The 24,408-nt window shown below is 38.4% G+C and overlaps 1 protein-coding gene across 1 annotated transcript in view; it reads left to right on the plus strand.

Moving 5' to 3' along the window:
- Nucleotides 1–24,408, plus strand: part of scp2a (sterol carrier protein 2a) — a 53,764-nt gene that overhangs the window by 24,015 nt on the left and 5,341 nt on the right. Inside the window, exons 12-15 of the mRNA XM_041992585.1 lie at nucleotides 5,478–5,631; nucleotides 7,760–7,856; nucleotides 15,452–15,581; nucleotides 23,923–24,002. Of these exons, the coding sequence (XP_041848519.1) occupies nucleotides 5,478–5,631; nucleotides 7,760–7,856; nucleotides 15,452–15,581; nucleotides 23,923–24,002 (461 nt within the window). The remainder of the gene's footprint in view (nucleotides 1–5,477; nucleotides 5,632–7,759; nucleotides 7,857–15,451; nucleotides 15,582–23,922; nucleotides 24,003–24,408) is intronic.

The raw sequence follows: 24,408 nt of genomic DNA on the forward strand, positions 1-24,408 counted from the left end.
TCGTCTTGTTAAACTATCACTGGCAAAACTGAAGGTTTTCAAAATGTACAGTTGTCTTTACTGTTTAAAACTTTTCTGATGGAGCCCTGCTATCACGCTGTTGTTCCTATCATGGTGTCACCGTAAGTCCCCCTTCGTCCTCATTTAGACAGCGGAAAGAGCAGAGTGAGGCACCAGTAGCTGGTTTGGTAAGGCTGAGTTGGTCAGGCTCAGTGAATTGGTTACTGATGGTAGCAACCTTTTCAGTGAAGTAGGAAGCAAACATTTCTGCAGTCAGCACAGTGGGAGGCTAAGCAGGTGGTGGAGATAGAAGAGGGTTAAACACCATGAACAGTTGTCGTGTGTTGGGAGCATTGCTGATCTTGTTCTGATAAAAGGCTATCTTTGCCGCCTTTAGGCTGAATGTGAAAGTTTCAAGTTTTTGTTGGTACTCAGACAAGTCAGTGTGCTCTTTTGATTTGTGCCACTTTCTTTCTGCAGCCCTGAGTCTGGCACTGTGCTCCCTTAGAACCTCTGTGAGCCATGGACTAGGAGGATTTTTTCTAGCTGGTTTTGATGCCAGAGGACAGAGTTTGTCCAGAGAGGAGGTGAGAGAGGAGCAGAGTGTTTCTGTAGCCTCATTAACAGACAGTAAGGAGAAGTCTGAGTGTGAAGGGGAGGATAGAGTAAACCTCATCAGACAGCTGTGTAGGTCTGAGGGATCTCAAGTTTCTGCGGTAAGATGCCATTTTGGAGCCGCTTGAGTGACATGAGGAAGGAAGACAGAATTTAACCAGGAAGTGGTCTGAGAGGTGCAGCGGAGTGACAGACAGGTCGGCTGTGGAGCAGTTTCTGGTCAGCGCCAAGTCAAGAGTATTGCCAGCTTTGTGTGTTGGAGGAGTCTGTACCAGTTTGAGATTGAAAGAGTAGATGAGAGCCAGAAAGTCATTTGCCTGTGGTTTGCCAATGTGAATGTTCATGTCTCCCATGACAATTAGTGGTGTGCCATCATCAGGAATGTCAGAGAGAATCATGTCCATTTCAGAGACAAACTCATCTAAACTGCCACCCAGAGGGCGGTAAATGACCAGAATGTATGCAGTGATGGGTGTAGAGACTCAAGTGATGAGCAGTTAGCAATAGGACTGAGAGAGGCAAAGTTCTTTTTTTAGAAATAAGAATGCCCGTTCCACCTCCTCATCCAGCTGAGTGAGGTGTTTGGGTAAATTCTGCATTGACAGAAAGGGCAGCTGGTGTAGCTGTGTTTTCTGGATGGATCCAGGTTTCAGTCAGGCTAGGACCTGAATGTCAGAGAGATTTATCAATGATAAATTCTGTTTTGTTCACTGCAGACTGACAGTTCCAGAGACCAAAGGTAACAGAGGGTGTGGCAGACGTGCATGCCATTGGAAAGGACAGGTTTTGCGGATTGCGGTGTCTATGGGTGACATGTCTTGGTCTGTACCCGTGACGAAACAACAGAGTGTGTTCAGTGGGAGGCTTGTTCAAGTCCGATGCAAGACAGAGAGATACAGAAGATCCTTCCTTCCAGCAGCTATCAGGCTGAAGAACAAAGCCCTTAATTAATTAATGTGATTGTTTTACTAAAAAATTACTACTACTACAATATTGAATTTCCCTTTGGGATTAATAAAGTATTTTTCATTTTTCATTTCATTTCATGTCTGACAGGGATGGGTTTGAAACACATTGTGCGTTGATATAGTTGTGAGGAGGTTTCAGCTCGTGCCCTTGCTCGATGGACTCACGCAGGTAGACTCGCAGGTCTTTACCCTTTGTGGTCTTAACCCGACGTGGGCTGACACAATGGCTGACGCCTCACTGACGCTTCAGCGCACCATGTGTGGTCAAGTACCTGGAGCTGACACAGCTGAGCTCACTTTGCTTGATTGCAACTGGCTGAAACCGCCTCTATCTGCTTTGCCCTGAGCAGTACACAGTAGGTGTGACCCGTGTCACGGCCTCAACTGGTTGTAGAGAGAAGGTGCTAACGACAGAGCCCCACACCAGCAATGGTAAACATTAACCCAAAACCAAGACAGAAACTCAAGCAGTAAACTCACCTAACTGACTGTACCAACCCTGACTGAAATCAGTGCTTGTTCAGTGCTTTTAGCTTATTGGGATAATGGAAGAATGCAAATCTCATTAAGCAGATAGGATAAAATGCTTCGCAATACCTTAGCCCAAGAACTGTCACTTGCAGAGTAAGTTGTGAGATTAGGAGGTATTATGGCACCTCTTTCAGCTAGCATACTGCTTTACTTTTGCAGACTTCTCTGGTCTTGCCACAGAATTTGCGGCATATTATTAGTTTATTTGTGAATGACCTGACTCTGAGGCAGAAAGGTTTCTTCAAACATATTTATTCATCCACACATAACAGCTGCAGCCATTGACCAGGTTTTGGGCCCTGTTAGGTGGGTAACCACAAGTAGCAAACACAGCACACCCTTCACTATAGATTACCTGTTTGCTGCTCCTCACGCACCTTCCACCTCTCAATCCTGGGGACCCAAGGTAGACAAAAGAACAGCAAAAAAACAAACCAACACATCAACATAACATCTCATATCATGGAACTGTCCTTTTAACAGGTTCAGTCGCAGCAAATTTTGAAACTTTGACAATAATTCAGCCCCACTGGTCAGTTAAAACACAGATCAAAGGATAAAGTAATTCACATCTTCAAATACATAAAAAAAATCCCACAAAATGTAAAAATAAATAACCATTCAACCATTCCTTGTTACCTGCACACTCACACACAGGCACTCAGCTCACCTCAGCAGCAAACACCAACCTGTCCAGAATAAATATATTAACCACACAAAACAACAGAGATAAGACATCAAATAAAACATCTTCACTGTAAAGACACAAGAGTAATATAAGGAACTGTAAGTGAATCTCAATGAGCTGTGTTCATTATGTCATCCTTCCATCATCTGAGCCCCCCCGAACAGAAAAACCTGCATTTAGATGCCATTCTGTAAACAGCCCAGCATCCAAAGTACTGAAAAATCCACCTAGTTAGGCTAAAGCACATCAAAACCTACGCAAGAGCTCTTCTGTTCTTGATCCTCATTACATAAGCCAGAGACACGCCCCCTCCATGTAGCTGTGATTACAGAGTCACCAGCCTTTTTACTGACTGAAATTCTGAAATTAAAAAAAAGTTCAAGGTTATCCCCTAAAAAGTAACCCTAGAAAATGTTACAGGAATAAAGATAAATAAGCAAACAGATCAATAAACAAACATAACATAGTCAGAGACATTGTTAAAGTAACTTCACACAACCAAATTTGATTGATCTTTCTCCACTTGGAACTTTTCTCCTAATTGTTTATTATTTTTATTGGAGAAACGTTTATTAATATGCTGCCACAGTGTCTTTTAATTTCTCTTTATTCTTACCATTGCTGTTGCCGATTGTGTTGGTTCGATCACTTTGTTTTATTGATTTGTAAACCACTTTGTAACATTTGTTATCAGTTAGTATTTCCAGCTCTATTGGATTTATCATCAGTTTTTGTTCATTATTTAAATATTGTATTTGGTTTATAGTATTTTTTATTTATTTTTTCTTTCTTTTAAGAGACTTGCTTCAAGCTGTTAAATGTTTGCAAAGTGTCACAGGATTGAACAGAAACTTTGTTTTGCCATAACACCTGTATTTTATTGCCACCTGATGCATGCATGTTCTTAACCTGCAGGGCCCAAATTTTAACAGCTACGTAGACCGATATTACCCAGCCAATCAAATCATACAGGATCCCCTTAAAATTAACATAAAAAATGTTTTAATTGAAATGACAAAACAAATGTCAAGCACTAAACCTCGCCTTGTTTAATACTTTCACACCACAGACATTCAACTCTCTTTCACCACACTGTATATTACTATAAGAAACTCCAGCACCCCATATAGACTATAATACATTTGTGAAAATATAGTCACAAATGTGATCTACAAGAAATGTTTCTGCCAATAACAATGGCCTGAGGCAATCTGATAGAATTGGTATCCAAATATAAGTATTTGGGCTTTCTGCTTGATCATAAGCTTTCTTTCTAAGCTCATATAATAAATTTGGTTTGCAAACTAAGTGTGAAGCTTGGTTTTTATCATCACAACAAACCTTGCTTCTCCCTGAAAGCTTGCATGCACCTTGTCCTGGCTACTTTTATTCCATTGCTTCACTACAGAGATGTTTTGTACATTAGCACCACAACTAAATGTCTGCAATCTCTAAACACTCTCCCTTACAGTACTTTAAATTTTATTACTTGTTGTAGTTGTATCACTCACTGTTGTGACTTGTACGGCAAAGTCAAGTGACCCAATCTGAATTTCTGTAGATGCGCCCACTGATTGTCTCTTGAGCTGGTTCTAACCAATCTGTTTAATTTTCTTCAAAGAATCATAACCTTATGCCTTATGTGTGTATGATTTGTCATTTAAATGTTCCCAAAATCCGGACTGAATTGGGGAAACAACTTTTAATTTTGCTGCCTCTATTGCTTGGAAGACCTTACAAACTGAGCTGAAGATGTTGGAGCTCATTTTGTTTCAGCTTTTGTTATATTTTGTTTTGCAGACAGCGAGAATCTTCTGAACATTGCTTGTTGCTGAGCTTAACTACTTGCACCTTAGTAATGCATCAAACTAGTGATTTCAACTATTGCAATAAAAACCTATCGCTAAATTATTAGTTTTTGGAATTTCTTTTTATGTATTTTGTTACTGGAATTTCTGTTTTCATGACGTGTGCTGGTGTCCTCTTGGCCAAGCCATCCTTGCTGATTAAAAAAGGTTTATTAGGGAAAATATATTTAATAAAAATAGATATTTTGTCTATTATTTAACTCTTAAACTCTTATTATAAGTGTAATAAAATGTGTTAAATTTTAATGGTCGCTTTTGTTTTTTTTTTTCCACAGTTTAAATCACATCTTACAGCCAAGTTTAAAATGTTAATGAAGGCTTTAAAAATTGTAAGCAATTCAAGGGCAATTATTTAAACACTTTTTCCATATACACTTGTAAAAATAACAGATACCAGTAATGTGTCCTGTTGGGTCTTTTTTTAGCTTATTTTTCCATTTTCTATTTCCAGCGAAACATTAATGTAGAGCTGATTTGTATTAAAGAGCTGCACCATGTGGCTTTTGAAATAAAAGAACTGAGGAGCTTTTAGTTTTGTGAATTAAGTGCACTTTCATACAAAAACGAATGTATCATGCCTCAGTTTCGTAGCGGTACTTTAAAGACTGTCTGCGTCTTCTAAAGAAATCTAGATTTTTCTTTAAAGCCCATTTAATCGTATAAAGCTGGAGTCTTTTCACTTTCTTCTTTTTCACTGTAGTTTGTCTTATGATAATGCCTTTTTTTTTAGCCGGTAGAAGTTGATTCCCAATTGGTCAGTAACTGTCTTTGGCTTCTGTCCGACTCTTCATGCTTATTCCCTCACAGGTCTGGCCCAGTGTGCAGAGCTGTGCTGGCAGCTCCGAGGGCAGGCCGGCCGGAGGCAGGTCCCAGGAGCAAAAGTGGCCTTGCAGCACAACATTGGATTGGGAGGAGCTGTGGTTGTGACACTATATAAGATGGGTTTCCCGCAGGAGGCAAGGTAACAGACATGCTTTATTTATTTATTAACACTTGGTGGGATTATTATTTATTTGTTTACAACATGCATCATTAGTGATGTGATTAGAAGTTGACAGCTCTGAGCACAGATGTGAACACACTTGTGATGCATCAAGAAGACACAGATTAAGACCACATTTGGAGGTAGTCTGGGCCCTGTTCCATTTAGAGTGTTGATGCAGATTTATTTTGTTTAGCCAGCACGTTTGTGGAGTCGTCTTCATCATTCTGCAGCAACACTGAACAAAAAATATATATATATTTTTTTTTTATTTTCTAATTGTGTCTAATTTTTAACCTTTGGAAGAGTCAACGTTTGAGTCTGTGTGGACTCAAGCAGATTGTAGTATGTTGATTATTTGATGTGTAATAATGTTATTTAGGTCACTGACTGTTTTTGTTTTTTTTCTTTTTGTAATTTGTAGAAACATAAGTGGAAATACTGTCCTGTTTTTTGTGTTGGCAGTTGGCTGTGTGTAAAGTAGCTTACATACACATTTGCATGTAGAGCGTGGAAGCGAGATCTGATCTGAAGGCACTCCAAATAGATGCAAAAATTAATTTAAATGTGCACAAATTCCCAAACTCCATGTTAAGCATTATGTTCATAAGAAGTAGATTCCTAAAAGGATTTCAGGAACAGACTTTAAGCCTTGTCACTGCACTGATTACAGTTTATTACACTGTCACATAAACAAGGCACAGGAGAATTTCTGTGATTAATACTTTTAGTGTGCTTGGAATAATTTCTTTCTTCTGGAGAACTTTTAAATTTTAGAAGTCATGTCCATTTGTGATCTGATCACCATAGAACATTAACATTGTGTGAACAGGACCCGAAAGGGCTGAGAAATGAATCAGAGGAAAAAAGCTGTGTGCCTTATTCGTCAGTCTGAAAGTAGTAAAAAATTGTACTCAAATTAGAGTAGTGTTACTTAAAATAACAGTTTAGCATTGCAGGAAACCAAATACCATCCATCTTGGAGAAGCCTGTGAAGAGTCTGGGAAAGGTATTAGATTGCAGCCTAAAGGACTCCACACATGTTCAGTGCATCTGCCTGGAATTGGACAGTTGGCTAAAATCAATAGACAATTCAGGATGTCCACTGAATATCAAGGCTTGGATCTACCAACATGGTATTCTCCCAAGGATAATATGGCCCCTGCTTGTCTATGAGGTCCCTATGTCCACGGTGGAGGCCTTGGAGAGGAAGGTTTGGGACTGATCCCATCAGACCTCGGCAGGACAAGTGTAAGGGTAAGGAGAAGCGGCAGAGGATTCAAGAGAAAGTGAGGGCGGTGGTGGATGAAGGAAAATCCAACAGATGAAATCATGGAACAGAAAATCATTTAGTCAGACCTCGAGCAGACAGAACCACACCGCATCACCTTCCTCATCCGTGCATTTTATGAACATCTTCACCTGAGGGAAAGTGAAGACTCCAATCTGTCCACTGTGCTCAGCAAAAGGAACTCTGTCCACACGACGCCGAAGCCGGTTCAGGTGTAAAATGATGAAGTGTAAACCTCTTCCACAGGAAATGTGACTCTAAATTAACATATTGGATTTATTTTGAAGTACGTATGTGCGTGGTGACATCACTTCCTGTTTTTGGATGTGGTGGTGTCGTGATCTTAGTGTTAGCTTCTTATGCGAGAGGTAATAACGCTGCAAAATAGTTTACAGGATAATTTAATCCACACTGGTGAGTGAAAACATCAGAACTTAACATTATATCGACAAGAGAAGCTGATTTTGGACGAAGGCAAACAGGAAACCAGTTGTGTGTGTGTGTATGCTAAGATCTCGCTGAGTCTCTGAAAATCACGCGAGAGTAAACCTTAGTTTAAGTAAAAGTACACTTTGTACATTTGTTTTGAAAAAGTTACTGAAGTAAATGTAACGGAGTAAATGTAAGGCGTTACTACCCACCTCTGGTTAATACCCTCGTTGATTAAATACTGTATTTCATGCTAACCTGAAAATCAGTTGTATTATTTTGCTCCATGTTGTGGGCACATTTTAGGTACCATGTATGGACTACTTTTACTTGAACAGCTTTACAAAACCAAAATTGAGTCTAGCTAAGTATTATTTTTTCCCAAAGGTTCCTCATTGGTGCAGCAGCCAGCAGCTCAGGCACTAGTCTGGAGGACTTTAAAGCTTACCCCATCTTCAAGGAGATTGAAAGACATCTAAAGCAGGTAAATTTCTCTATTGTCTCAACTGATTCATTGCTGTTTTGCTTATGATCTGATTGAAGTGTAGTATTTATACATCTAGTTAGATGCATTCATGCACTTGACCTTTCCTTACATCTCTAGTTTCTTTCATAGTTTAATGTTATGTAACAAAAACACAAGCCTTTAAAGTGAGAAGATCATCTTTGTGGAGTTTTTGTGCTTTACATTTCTTCCCGCCTACTTAAAGCTTCTTAGAGCAGTTTTCTCCAGGAGACCATCCATTTCCATCACAAAAAAACAGCAGAAAATATTATGCCTCTAAAAATTACATGGGCAGTAAGACATTCCAGCCCCAGTTTTAGAAAACGTTAGGACACTGTTTAAACTATAAATGTAAACAGAATGCAGTGATTTGTAAATCTCAGAAACCAATATTTTACAGACAGCTGATCAGAGAAAACGTGTTAAATTTGAGAAGTTTTACTACTTCATGAAAAACATCTTGAATTTGATAGCTCCCCTCAAAGGTGGGACGGGGCAACAAAAGGTTAAGAAAGTAAGTGGTAATACAAAGAAGGAATATGCTACAAGTAATGAGGGTACAGACTCGATGCAGACAGGAGGACAGAGCATCTGAACTTGATGCAGAAGATAGCAGATAAACAAGAGAACATAGTATCTCATGAACTTGCACTGAAACCGGAAGCGTTTCTCCTTAAATAATTTAATGATTTGACTACTCATATGCAACTAAAGAAGAATAGAATAAACCCTTATTTTCTAAATCAGCAGTCTCATTTAAATAATGTAATTACAATAAAGAATTTGTACTGGGTATTGGTAACTACAAATGGTATCCGTGTATCAATAATATTAACACTCACTATTTTTAAAAAACCTCTTTGTTTGGTAAAGGGGTGTGCCATCTTCCATCTTCAAAGTAAGTAAGTACCCCTTGGCTTTCGATAAGAACTCACTGGTTCTTGTCCAATTCCTAGAACCAAGGTGGGCTTTGAACCCTTTGGCTCTGGGATTGCGACTGTTGAAGATGTCAAACAGCCTGTCTGTTATCTATAAACAAATATATAAATTAACTGGAAGGACTGAAGTCATCACTATAACTGAGTGTCATCAGGTATCAGCTAGTAAACAGCCAAGTATGAGGCATAGTTTGATTTCTCTCAGTTTCCCCTGTGTCTGTGTTTCTGTACTGCTTTAAACATGTAAATCTGAAATGTGACAATAAGGGTGCTTCTGAGGTAAGTATTAGGTAGGTATAAAACAGCTTTATCAAAGTTCTTGCATATTGATGAATTTGGGGATTGTCATAATTATTTAATTGTTCCCGATGCACAAATTGGAAAAACAACAACAACATAAAACAGAAAAGAATAAAAGGTTAACCCTGGTGGCATTCACATTTTAACACCCAGTCTCTATTTGGGGTTGCTGACCAACAGACCAACCCCAACGGGAGTGTGGGTGTTAAAGGTTTAAAGGAGTTAAAGCAACTAATCACTCAAATGTTGGTAAAAAGAGCAGAATGTTGGAAAATGATTTTGGTCAGTGATGCAAATCCATAACTGCTTCACCTCAATGAGTTCTGAAGTGGCCTCACAGTCTTTGAACTCTGCATAGCCCACCTCACGCAAGGTGCGATGCGCCACTGCCACAGAGTTACTCAAAGTCTGAGCAGCAAGGGAAACCTTGATTGAGTTTATAAAAGGAGATAGTTGCAGATAGTGCACATTAGCACTACAACATACAAACATCAAAAAATATAAAAACACAAAAAGCCCTAGAGCCCATTTATACATAAATCATTTATCATACAAACATGCCTTCATCTTCTGATTAGCAAAGTTCACATGCTTAGCTTTGAGTCTGTTGGCAGCATGTTCTCCACTTTTCTTTTGGACATTGTTCAGCTTAACTGTGTACTTCCAATTGATGCTGCCACTGATGCTTCAAACCGTTATTTTTCATCAAATGTAAAGCCCCATATTCTACACAATTATGTAATGAAAATGTATAAAAGTCAGAACAGAGTCAACCAGAGCACATAGGCAATAATGACAATGTACCTGCAACATATTTCGTGTCAGCTTCAGCATGTGGCAAGCGTCCATCATAACAAAAACATTGTCATGGGTTACTGGATCTGGGAAATGGGTCTTCAAGGGCTTGTCTGGGTTTGCTTTTAGATCACACCCAAGTTGGATGCACATACTAACATTGGATGCATAACCATCCATTGTCACACCAACCTTATCTGACGATGATGCAACTCTTCTTGCATGCTCTACCAAGACTTTCTGTGATTTTGGTGTGAGGAACTTGGTCAAATAATATACAGTTGGAGCTTTCCAATTACCTTGAAGCCCAACCACCATAAACCCAAGAACCTCAGAAGCCATATCAGTCTCATTCAATCGATCCCCCATGTCCACATATCCAAACATTGTTTGCGTCTGATGATATATTAGACATGCTTTTTGATGGCCTGGCATCCAGCATCAGAGTGACACATCCGTATTTGACCTCATCTATTCTATTCTACTGTCATTTAGCAGACGCTTTTGTCCAAAGCGACTTACATTTGAGAGTAAGAACAACACAAGCATGAATTCAAACAAGATGTGATAATTAAGTGATAGTCATACTGCTTTGAGTCCAGTTGGACCCAGGTGCTGTCATGTAGTGCTAGAGGCAGTGCATATAATTTTTTTTTTTTTTTTTTTTGGTCATAAGTGCATGATTTCATCACACAATACCTGACGCCTTCTTTCCAGCATGTCCAACATAATTTTATTCAGGCCAGGTCTGGCATCAAAAGAGCTCAGCCACCTCAGTAAAATTAAAAAGTAGACTTTCAAACACGTAGCCATTTGAATACTAACCCAAGCATTCCTATTGTGGACACTGGAAATACTAAAAATAGCTATAATATGAAAATGTATTAGCATGAGACATGAGCTGTTAGATCATAGAATTTAACCATTCATGATAATACTGTCTGTAGTATTAAATGTAATTTAGTGTAAAATTAGACATCATGAAGCTTACCTTTGCAATGAACCGGGATGTGGCAGGTGAATGTGTAGAGTATCTCTGAGGTAGTGATATACCTTTGGAACATGGAGTGTAAGGGCAAAATCTCTCTGGGCCTTGGTGTACTTTATTCCCTGCCTCGACAGGAGATGAAGAGCAAGTGAGGGCAGAGATGAACCGAAATCTGAAATTCAGTTCAGGAAAAGTCATTGAGTAAATCTCCTTTTAATAGTAACGAGGAAGTCAACAAAGAACATAAAAAATATTCCATGTAATAGTTTTATCTTACCTGAGAAGCATTCAAGCTCGTCTTTCAGCTCTTCGTTGATGAGATTTTTCTCCTTCAGTTCCTGCAGAAGAGCTTGCATGTTTTTCTTTGCCCTCTTTTCTCGTCTCAAGGTATTACATTTCTCCTCACTCTCACTGAGGCTTTTTCAAGTTTAGCCTTTATAGCCTTAGGGCAAGCAGGCAATGCATACAAGTGGTCAGTGGCCTGCTGCTTGCAGCTTTTTCTCCTCCCTCCAATGGCTCCCTGTTTTTTTAGATAAAATATAAAAAATATGATGTTCACTTTTCAGTTCTGTTAATCTGAATACATGTTTAGGTTCCCTAATTCTCTAACATAAAATGTTTTAGAATTTCTATAGGCTTGTCACCTTATAAGGCAAAAATACGTTTTGTGGCTTTTTTGATTGTAAAGGTTGCTTACCCCTGGGTGTAGCTTCAGTGTTCCCACATGTTTATTCATTTAAGTGTATGAGTGACAGAGGAAGTGAGATAGCCAGTGGTTCTCAAACTTTTTACACAGAGTACCACCTCAAATAATATTGGACTCTTAGACTAGTAACACCATCATAGACCTTTCAAGGTACCACCAAGACAAAGGATTCACTATGATAAGCCATATGATGCCCTCATTTGTTTGTGACATTCCACGTGTAAATAATCACAACATTAGGTTGAAGTGCATCCTCATCCGTCGGCAGTCCATCGACAGATTGTCTTCTGTTATTCTAGAGGTGGTTGTGCTTCTTGTCGCTACCGACTAAACATCATATAACTTGCAGACACAAAAACTAAAGTGTGACATTTAATTACATATTTATGTATCGATATATCAATCACCTTGAATTATTGTTGGTCAGTGATACACATACCCTTTGAAGATGAACTGGAAAATTGAAAATGGTTGGTACAACACCATCTTTAAGCTAACTTGTCTGCCTTGTCCTGTCAAAGTCCTCACTCCTGAAGTGCTCATTGCAGAGCAGTGTCCTATCAGAGGCAACAAAACTGTCCCTTCTCACGGTAGTTTCCGCTTTCTTCCTCCTCTCTTTGGTTTTGGGAAACCTTAAAAAAATGAAAAATGTACCCAAATATATAACTTGTCAACATTTTCAAGCCTTCTTTCCTTTTACATTAAGGGTAAGGACAAAAATATGCACCTGAATTATCATAATAGAAAAGAGATAATTTGGCTGACTCTCCTAGGTACTCATTAGCATTAAGCCATATCATAGTTTTCAGAGTACATATATGAATTTAGGGGAATATTAATTAGTAGTAAAGGATGGTAGTAAAACTCCTCTCAAAATATAACATTCCTGCTCTAATTTGGGCTGCCCAGTAATGACACTCAAAATTTGGTTGTAATCCACCTCGATCATAAGTAACTAACGATTATCCTAAACATAATCATAATATTGTTACAGGTGAAAGGTGATTCCATGGGTTCTCGTTTCGAGACAACGCCAATTAGAGTATCCATAGGCTGCACAAAATTCTGGCATCTTCGACTTCTGTCTTCTGTCAGTGGGAGATAACATTACATTATTAGCAACTATGGTTTTGGGAACCGCGGCCCAGCTACTAACTACATCCATAGCCACAAAGATTGTAATTTAGGTATCGTTACTGGTGTCAGTAAAACCTAGCTGTATAAGTGAAATTCTTAATCGTGGTCCCAGCTTTGATAATTTGAGAAAAGTAGGGTAGCTATAGTATCCACGATGCACAACTATGCTGCACGATTAAGTCATTTTCCAAAGCCAAAAACTGCAATTTCAACATGTTTAAGTTTTCAGAATTATAGCCATGTTATTAACGTTTGTAAGAAACGAAACCGTTTGTAAATCGGTCAAGATTTCAGCGAAATAAGAGTATTTATGTTTTCACTCACTTCCCATCATATTCAACGGATCCTGCGCGAGAGCAACCCTGTGGTAAGATGGCCGCCATGTGAGGCCGTTTGAAGCATCTAGCCTTTGTATAGATATCTATGCATACAGCACCGTCAGTGCTGAAAGGTATGCACAGGCTTTACTGCAACAAGGCCATGTCCACATGGAAAAAGTTTCCGCTAAAGTTTTTTTATTGTTATGACATTTTGTTCGCAGTTTTGGAAGCTAAACTTTGAAACCAGGTCCCAAAATGAAGAAAACTGAAAATGCAACAGTTTTTTTTTTTTAATGTTTACAATTCAAATGGTTGTTTCCTGAACCGATGACACCATTGCCCTCTCCTTTTACCTCTCATTTTACTCCTTTTGTCACAAGTTATTTAAATGAGTGGTGGATTTTATTTAAACGCTGTGCAACTGGTACAAAATAAAGAATAATTAAAAAATAATTTATACTGTAAACTGTGGCTGACCAGTACTTAAGTTATCTATCTGTGTATTCCAGCTTGCAGTTATAGTGCAGTTACATAAAAAATACGTTTTTTTAAATTATAAACTTTAATTAGTTGATGACATTGTTATGTCTTTGCAAACAGTCTTAACTTGATGCTGATGAATTCAAACAAACTTGGAGTTTGTCTCATAAATGTGGAGTAACAACATGGCTGCCTCTTTGGTGGTTTCCTGTAGTTTAAGTTTGTTGCTTGCTCTGGTTTTCTTGTTTTTATTAGTGGTGCAGTTCGTTTTGACAGAAGTGATTTTGATTTTACTCATGCATGTCAGGCTGTTCACTCAACAGTGAACATCTTCAGTATTAAATTTGCTTTGTGTGAGCAGGAACTGCCCATCACTCCAGCTAAATCCCAGTTTCACTACTGTCATAGATAACACTGTTATTTCTCCCTCCCCTGAGGTCAAGAGTCTGGATGTCATCCTCCATACCACACTTTCCTTCACATCCCATGTGAATAGCATCTCCGTACAGCCCACTTTTACCTCCCCAATATCAACCATTAAGCTCTTCCCTCACGCCCCACACTGCTTCCATCCTTGTTCATAGTCTTGTCACGTCTCGCCTACACTACTGCAACTGCCTTTTACTTAGTCTCCCTCAGAAAACTTTACACAAATTGCAACTGGTTCAGAATTCATCTGCTCGCGTCATAACTAGGACTCCATTTTCCCATCACATCACACCTATTCAGCAGTTCCATTAGCTTCCCATTTCACACCGTATTTAATTTAAAATCTTACTACTCACTTACAAGGCCATCCATAATCTCACCTCTCCGTATATCTCAGATCTCATCCATGTTAATAAACCTGTTTGCACTCTTAGATCTTCTTCCTCCACCTGTCTCACTGTACCCCATTCATGCCTTACTTCCCAATTAGGGCTGGGCGATATATCGCATATAATCGATGTATACCGTTTTTGGTCTGTTTTAACCAGTAATTCACTTCAGAAATAACGACAATGACAAGGAGACTGATTGTTCAGCTGTGCGTGTTTCCCGATGGAAATTAAGTTTTCAGTACACCGGAGCAGGAAACTCCTCCAGCTGCTCTTATGTAAAATCTGATCTTAAACCAGATATCTTAGTCTGTTTTACATGTTTGATGCAACACTTTCCATCCTGCGCTCGCTCTCTGTCTGCTGATGGGAGTGTAGCTCACCAGTGTGTGCGTGCAGCACGGCATGTACAGGCATGACGCGACGTAATTACATGTCAACATGAGAATAAGATCAATAAAACCAGGCTGTTTAGTTTTTATAATAAAAGGACAAATCTTCCAGGTTTGGTGGGAGTTGCTGTTGGGAGGTTGGGGCCACCCTCTAATATAATGGTTGGGGAAACACTGGGTTTCATTAAGTGTTTGATTGCAGGTTCAAAATAAAAAGTTTGGTATTTTAGAGGAGATTTCAAAACATCGGGATGTATCATCGGGATGTATCAGGGATCGTGTATCAGGATAAAGGCCCAGTAATATGAGGTATCATTTTTAGGCCATATTGCCCAGCACTATTCCCAGTTATGGAACACAGACCTCCACAATATAGACTCACTCCCACTCTACAGATCCTTTCAAACTCTGCTACTCCCTATGATCCATCCACGTGTCTTAAGTCCTGCTTTTAATGTTTGAATGTTTTTCTTGTTTTTTTAACTTATTGTTTAATTTAATTTAATTTAATTTAATTTAATTTAATTTATCTTTAACTGTAAGGTGACCTTGAGAATCATGAAAGGCGCCCATAAATAATAACAATAATAATAATAATAATAATAATTATTGTTATTATTATCTGGACCTACTTCATCTCAAGAAATATGATCGCTAGATCATATTATTCTCTCTGAAAAATCCTGTCAATTTCTTGCAGGATGGAGAGATGCTTGTCAAGAAGATTGGTGGGGTGTTTGCTTTTAATGTGAAAGACGGTCCTGATGGCAAAGAGGCAACTTGGGTCGTGGATGCAAAAAATGGCAAAGGTTCTGTCTCCTGTGAGCCGGGTATGTATCTGAACAAAGGTTTTTACTTCTTCTATCATAGTTAAATTGTTCAGAAAAACTACATAATACATACATTTTAATCTCTTTCTTTTTTGTATTATTAGTGAAGTATTTAGTTCTATGTTAGATATATTAGATTCTTCTTTTGAAGATGCACTACAGAACTTTTCCTGAATTTCTCAGGGACGTGCACTTTATCGAGCTGTAGTTATACTTGTACTGTACAGTAAAGTACAGTGTTTTCACAGGCTTGTGGAAGCAAAACAAAGTAATAATTATATTGTGTGTCGTTTTTTAAAAATGGTGGTTACTGGGCCAGTCACAAGGGCAGGCCTGGACTCTGCTCACGGGAGAAGCGGGACAATTCCCGGTAGCCTGACTGGCTTGCTTGTCAAAAAATAAATAAAACTCACGGTGCATTACATCGGTGTGGCTGATCGTTCAGTCTGACAGTGACGCATGTACACAGACTAAATAATTTGTGCTCGTCAGTTGTCCCTAATAATGGCGACTGGTCAAAATGACGGTAATGTCTTTTTAAATGATCAACACGAGCAAAGCGCGCGGAGGCTGTACAGCTGAGATGCAAACATACGTGGTGGCGAAATGTACCTCCAGGTCACTGGCTGGTCAATAGTTAAAGAGTTTTAAAGAGTGTTTTACATTTTATGTTGCTCACAATACATTTATATTTGAAATGCAAAACCAGTCTTTCATGATCTCACCTTTGTGTGGGTGTTTACTTTATGTATTAGTGAGGTTGGTGGTTCTTGTATGTGTGTGTTGCTCCAGGACAGGGGTGTTCGAGACTGGGAAGGAAAATCAGAGTATAACACTAGTTTAAACTAAACTATACTACTGAAAAAATAGTAACAGTAAAGATGGAAAACAGCAAGTGAAATAAAGAAAGAAGTAAATAATGGAAGGAAAACAAGTGATGAAGCCTGTAGGGAAAGAAGGAAGAGACAGATGAGTTGATAGAGAGGTACAGTAAATACAGCATGATCTTTATTCTGAAAATTACAAGTGATTGAAAACAGTTCACGTTCATCATTTTGTTGCAGAAGATGTGCACTAAAGAGCAGGTTGTGGAGATAAACAGCAGATGTCTGGAAAAGTAAAAGTTTAATACTGATTTTAAAGATCTTGTTTACATTGTCACGTTTAAGATTGAAAATAAATACATATTGAACCACATATTGCAGTATTTGGCTTTAAACAAGGTGACACAATGCTCAAGAAAGCTTAAATAAAAAGCCGTTTTTACTGCGTTGGTTCACCGAGATTCCTCTACGAGGGTGTGGGCTCAGTCCCAAATGTTCCCAGGTCCAGGAAACTCCCCTGGTCAGCTGACTACCTGAATATACTGAATGTGCAGGTTATTCCATCAGTGGAATTTTTCTTCCATGGTGGCACAGTCATATTCCCAGATGACAATGCCAGGATTCATCGGGCTCAGATTGTAAAGAAGTAAAAATTAATGCAGCTCTGAAAATAAAAAAATCTAGTGACATTGCAGAAGCTTATCACAAAAGCTAAAGGCAGCCCAATGAAATATTACAGTGTGTGACCTTTTTTCTTGGTGGAGATTTATTTTTGGCTAGGAAGTGTATTTAACAGGCTTTTCTCTCTAATTATATTTAAATGAAAACAGCTTTGAAGCAGGAATTAGGCTATTCCAAAATAGACAGGGCCTGACCACAGTTAGTAAGAGAAGCCAGTGGATGACATCATTAGCCATCATAGTTGCAGCAGTGCCGATGCTGCAGATACAGTGATTTTATTGCTGCTAAAGAAAACAAATAACAGCGAAATGTGAGGCAACTGCTTATTTTGAATGGCTAAAGGAGATCTTCACTACCCAGAAAGATCTGTGTGAGGTGGGGGCGGTGCTTATCCTTTTTGATGTCAAAGGGGATAATATCTAGAGGGATTTTGTATAATATGTCCCCTTTTAAGTGACTATGGCCTTTCTGACCACATTACTAATGATTCTCGTAAGTCAGCTGCTTTAAAGACGTCATCATTAAAAGTGACTGACAACCAATGAAATAAACCAGCAGGAAACAATGCTGGGTAAGACCCCGTGTTTTCTCGTTTGTGTTCTTTCTGCGAAACAGAAGTGTTCATGTGAAACAAAGCATACTAAAGTTAGGGTTGCAGTTTGAAACGGAATAATTAGCAGTGTGCTAACTTTAGTGTAAAAAAAATAAATCTATGTTTAAACCTTTAAAAATGAAGGGGTACAAACATCTATACGAGTAGGTGATGTCAGCATGTTATACTAGGTGCACTACACAGCAGAGTAAACACAAGGTGCTCAGCTGAGTAGCAGCGGTTATTACCAGAGAGACTGAGAGACAGAAAATATTTTAGTTTGTAGTTTGTAGTGTATTTTAGATAGTTTTACTACTGGTTTTCAGTACGCATGTTTCAGTTAGTTAGTTGTTTAAGCGTAGTTAGTTGCTTGTTTTTACCAGTTCTTTGAAGGCTTAGCATAGTTTCTTGCTTGTCTTAAGTATAATATTAGTAGTTCTTAGCTTAGTTTACATTAGTGTAGGGGCGTAAAAAGTGCACGCTGTGTGGGAGAAACACACACCCTTGCATGGTTCCCGTGTATTATTATTGACAGGAACTGCCATTTTGACTACCACAAGTGAAATGACAGTACTTGGCACAAAAGAAAGTGAACTCTGTACATAAAAAAAGGCTGATAAAAAGAATTAAATAAATGGATATAGTTCAAATATAACTATTCAATATTTCTTTGCATTTATAATTGTTTTGGTTGAATGTTTTTGTTTATTCTGCCCAGCTTCATGAAAATAAAAAAAACATCTGAATTTGAATTTGTATTTTCTCCACTTTATGCTGTGACCATAGACTGTATATAAAAGATAGATGGAGCCTCCGTGACGTTATCTGTAGGTTTCTGAAGAGCTGAACTGAAGCTCATTGGGTGGTTCCCACCGTTGCCATCTTGGCAGCGTCACACATGTCGTCATTGCTGGAAAATCCAAAAATGGGCAAAGAGATGGAGCTGAGAGGGGGACTGTGAAGGTGGGGGTGGATGATTGACACCCATCAAACCATGAGCTGCCTGTAGCTAAGAGCTAACAGAGCTAACCCGGAGCTAACAGTAACTAACCAGCTAACGGAGGTAGGCAGGCTAAAGCTAAGGTGTTAGCCGGCTAAAATCCGCGGTTGTGCTACACTCTCCCTTCTTGCCTCGTATATTGGATACCTATCAATCACAAGACACGCCCCTAATTATGCCGAATTTAAAAATTAAATGACATCTAAACGGATGAATTAGAAAAAAAAATACCCCCGGAACTCTGTGTCTGTAAACTGCTTTAAGACTTTACGTGCTGATCGCAACAAGACAGTCAGTGGAAAACTAAAGGAAAGTGAAATTAGCAGTGCTAAAGGAGGAGATCTGACAAGGGACATCGAACTGTTAGCCATTAGTTTTCGTTCATATTGTTTACCCAGAGAGTTTACCTGTGTTATTCTGGTAGTGGTTTTCATCGTGCCTAGTACCTCTCCAAACACAGCCTTTTACGTCATCAGCTCCTTCCTTACTAGCCTGCAAACACAGCATCCTAAAACATTGATTGCAATCTCTGGAGACTTTAATGCCCCCCTCTCTTCAACATTACCAACATTCCAACAGTTTGTCAACTGCTCCACCAGAGAAAATATGATGTTGGACTTGTTCTATGCAGATGTTAAAAATGCATCCAGCTCATCTACCCTGCCTCCTTTAGGAAGATCAGACCATAATCTGGTTCTTCTCACCTCCACCTACAAGCCCATCGTTGATTATCACACTGAGTGTTAAAACCTGGTCTAATAAAGCTGAAGATGCTCTGAGAGCATGTTTTGATGCCACAGACTGGAGCGTCCTCTGTGAACCACATGAAGAGGACATCAAAGCCATGACTAAGTGTGTAACTGATAATATTAACTTTTGTGTGGACAGCATTGTCCCAACAAGAACTAAAAGAACTAATGATCCAAACATGTTGCCATGGGCCTGCAGCTTTCCTGTCACCCTGCAGCAGTCATGGACCTGAACACAGCCTCATCTCCCTCCACTTCAGAACATAATGTGACCTCCTCTGCCTCCACCTCAAGCCTCAAGTTATTACTGTCCATTGCAACCTTTCAGGTCAAGTTGTACAGACCATAGAAACACAAAACACTTGAGGGCAGGCACAGGCAGACTATTTCTGTTGCAGTTTTAAAGGGTTAAACTAATAACCCTGTTTTCGATTTATGATGTTTTTGCAGGCATATGCCGTTCAGTCTTGGATGTACATGTCTTATTTAAAGCACAAAAAAAAAAGAAGCATTTTAAGGCTAAATCCTAGAACAGGTAGTTTAATAGGTCCTTGAACATTTCTTTTCCATTTCAGAGCAGCCTGAAAAATAATGGCTAAGATTCAGCTTGACTCACCAGGGAATCTGCTAATGGAAACAGGCTTGTGGACATTTATGAAAGTTGCTTTGTTTGTGTGTACCTGTACGTGTGTGTGCGCCAGGCACAATCAACTTATAAAGGCAGAAAAGTGCTCTTTCAGAACTCTATAAAGTAAATGAGTGAGCAGACTGCATTTTTCGAATTGTTGATTTTTTTTTTTATATGTTTTATGTTTTGATGCCTGTTCTGGAAGCATTACCTGTCTTTCAAAGAAGTCATTTCAAAATTACTGGGCTGAAAATACATTTTAGGCTTCAATACTTCAGTCAGTCAATAGTTCTGCTGTGAAGTGCAGCTGGCCAGCACAAAACCAGACAAAGCAGCCTTTTAGCATCTAAATTCAAAGTACCATTAAATCATTTCCATTCAGTTTCATTGCTGATGCTCCTTTTTAGTCCTCATCCTGAGGAAATAAAAATCCTCACAACAAAATCAAGCAAACACGGATGTGTGAGGTGCTTTTTGTTTGGTGGAGGATTAAATAATTTTCTTAAATGAGACAATAAGTTTTTTGGTTAAAATTTCTCCATCTTATTTTGGATCATTGTTTTCTTCAAAGAAGTGTCAGCATGTGCTCTGAGAAAACACTTTTAACCTCTTTATCATCATCTTTATTGAACTTAAGAAATGGACCCCAGAAATAAATAAAATAAAATAAAATAAAATAAATAAATAACTGCTTCTCTGCCTCCTCTCTGAAATGAAATACTCAAAATAAAATAAAAATTATTGTGGCAACTCTAAGAACTGTATGTATAATCCTAGTCTTAAAAAAAAAGGCTTGGACATGTGTGATTACTACAGACGTGTCAGAATCAAGATATGTGTTACTATGTCACACTACATTCACCTGGAACACTTGCACGCCGTCTGCGTAAGGATAGTGGTGTCATCTGTCTGCCTTGATGCACACCTCTTCCAGACCTGACGTGCACCCTTGCTATGCAGTACGGTTACGCAATACTACTCCCTTGTGCAGGGACGGACTGGATCAAAAAGTCAGGCCGGGAGTCGTACACTCTCCAGGCCACTTGAATTCATATAGCTACTGCCCACACATGCAGCTACGTACATGTATGCATGCACACACACACTCACAGTGAATACCAGCGAATCACATAGACTTCATCACTGGATTAAATGCAAATGTGTAGAACAGAAAAGGGCAAGGCTAACAGTTTAGTACAGCTAGCTTAACCTTCAAAGTATCACGTATGTCACGAATGATCTGCCTAATGTTCATTTAATTTTAAAGACATACAGGGTTTAAATTACTCGTCTGTGTACCTGTTTTGTGTTGCCCCAGAGTCTTGCTGCTTATTGGCAGCGACCACAACTGAAAAGTTGTCTCCTTTCTTTAAATAAAAAACCATCTGAAGTCCATTTTTGACAGCTGATGATGACCGCTCGAAATAACACCAGAGTTCAGATTAGGGATTAAACGCCGGGCTGTTAGCCAATAAAACACGGAGGAGTCGCTGCTTCCATAAAATTTCTCTGTGATTGCTTATACAGGAAATTACTAAACTACCATCTTCTTTATAGTCATAAGGCGGCTGAGGGAATGTAAACTTATTCTTTCTGGGGTGAAAAAACATTCATGGCTTGATGTGAAATGTTTGGGGCTCGTGCCGGGCCACGCGACGCCCCTGCAGCTGACCTCATTTTTATGGCTCTTACTTTCACTATTAAACATAGACCTGAGTTCTTCAGGTGTTTTTCCTTGATTTAATTTCACCAAACGTTTAAGTGATCACTGATCACCATCATTCAGGATTTTTTTTCTACCACATTTTTTTTTGAAGATGATAGTTCCCTACTATCCTTCCAGTTTTAAATGATGCATTGGGCAGTTCTCAACCCAGTTTCAGTAGTTTCTGCCTCTCCTTACATGTTTTCTCTAAAACGGACATCTTTTCCACCACCATGGGATGTGTCTTTCCCACATGCTTGTTTAAGACATGGGAAGCTACTCTTTCCATCAGCTGGGGTTAAATAACTCTTTGCCAGCTGGAAGATAATCACTCATGCAACAATCATTATATTATTAATTTTTGGCCAGGCAGTGTGTGACTGCTACACAACAGCCAACAACTTTTGCACCTTTGTATTGAAATGAAGAGGGTAAAAAGCAGGAAGGGGTTACTAAATCAAATAAACATCATGACACACAGTTAGAAAAAGTCTGAACAAGTATATTGTTTAGAAGGACAAAACCAAAAGAAAGCCTCACTTCTCTAAAAAGAACATGGCAGGTTTGCAAAGTTACATCTGGACTAAACCCAAGATTTATTGTACATCAAGTCTTATTCACCAATGTCTTCTTTCAAATCGTCTTCAATTTGTTATTGATTTGTACTTCAGAAGTTCTTTATGAAAACCCTCCGTTATGTTTAGAGGCTGTGAAATAATTTCTTTATTTCCTCTCAGATTGGAGAATACCAAACTCTAAAAGGACATACCTGCTTGCACTCTACAGATAAATGCCCATAATAGTACTAGACTATGTGCATAAAACACAGATGACAAACAGAAAAATAATAAACACAAAAAAAAAAAAATAAATAAAATAAAAATGTGCACTGAAACCTCGTTTTTAAAGTGATATATGCATTTATAATTTAAAACACTGAGATTTACATCATATGAAAGCAGTTTTCCGTAGAAATGGGCAGCCTGCAGTCTGGTCACGAGTGCATCAAGATATTATTAAGCAAATTTCCTCCTCCTGTGGCTCATTTTAAGATGAAGTGCTGATGGAGTGAGTGGTCCATCTTATAAAATAACACCTCTAGGTGAGTCTGAAGGTGGTGTTATTAACCAGTTAACCAGGGTATAGCCTTGTTTTCCAAATAAAAGAGCTCATTATAATAAGAGGCCAGTGTTGTAGTAAATTTTAATGATCAAAGATCACATTTAGCAGGTGGATCTGGGAGTCACGCAGGACTTGGACGTTTATGGTGTGATATTCTTACACAGCGACTATTGAGTGATAATTTCAGGAAGAACAACAATAGAATTAATCTTAACTGTGACTTGTTCTTGAATTAATTTAGTGAATAAAAATAGTTTGATTTTCCTCTGATGGAAATGATAAAATCAGAACACAATCTGCAATATCTGGCTATTTATTTTAAAATAACAAAAATGGTTTATAAATCACTAAATTTGTTATTAGTCAAGATATTTAGGAGCTGCACTAAGTTAAATTAAACAGTGTTATATATAAAGAACAGACATTCATTTAGGATTAAACTAACTTCTTTTATCATTGGGTGATTTTATTTACTTAATTTTTTTCAGTTATTGTCTTGCTTTATTTTCACTTAATTTTTTATGCTCATTTACATTTCAATTTCTCTTTATCACGTACAGTACCAGTCAAAAGTTTGGACATATTTACTGAAAACTTGGTCTGTAACTTTGAAATAAATATTGCTTTAAAGCTTGTTGCTCAGTGTCTCACTTCTGTTTCAAAACACAGATTGAATAACATTTAATAAAATAATTTATATGGTTGTACTCTGCACCAATACTTTGACACAGACTTTGACATTTGGACATTGATTGGAAATGCTGTAGAAACACAGCAGGAATAATTTTCACTCTAAATATCACAGCAGTTTCCAAATTGCTGCTTTATTCACAGGAAATGTATTGATATATATGTTGTTTATATTCGTAGTTTACAATGTTTTCCTTTTATAGATTTATATTTAGAGCATTCAGAACTAAGAAGAGGCAACTTTTTGTGTACAAGTACCTACAATATGAAAAAATATAGCATTTATCCCTTTTTGGTGCATGGAACTGCAGCAGCAGGAAGAAATCAATCATCTGTGTATTTTCTTCCAGGTGAAAATGCAGACTGCATATTTTCCATTGGTGACCATGATCTACCAAATCTGATGACAGGAAAGGCAAGCCTACAAAAGGTGTGTGTAAATGTCTGTTACATCTACTTTTGTTTGAATATATTCATATTTTACTGATTATTTCTGCTTTAAAATAAGTTTCCTTGTTGGTATAAAGGAAGTATTATTCATTTAGTTTAAATCATTATAAAGTAGAAATAGAAAAAGATCTCTTAAATGGAACCCCCACTAATATGACTTCTGCTTCTAACTTGTTCTGACGGTACAGTGACATTTATTATGTTCATTTCTGGAGTTGCCACTGCCCAGCAGCATCCTGAGACTTACAAACTACTTCACAACTTTTGTGATGCCTTGACCATCACGTTACAGCAGTATTTTGTTTTACGGCACCACATCAAACCCCGCAAATGGATATCAACACACCGGCTGTTTTAAACACGCACTATGGCTGATTCAGCTAACA

The sequence above is a fragment of the Melanotaenia boesemani genome, chromosome 8 (genome assembly GCF_017639745.1).
Source record: "Melanotaenia boesemani isolate fMelBoe1 chromosome 8, fMelBoe1.pri, whole genome shotgun sequence".
In the NCBI taxonomy this organism is placed as follows: Eukaryota; Metazoa; Chordata; class Actinopteri; order Atheriniformes; family Melanotaeniidae; genus Melanotaenia; species Melanotaenia boesemani.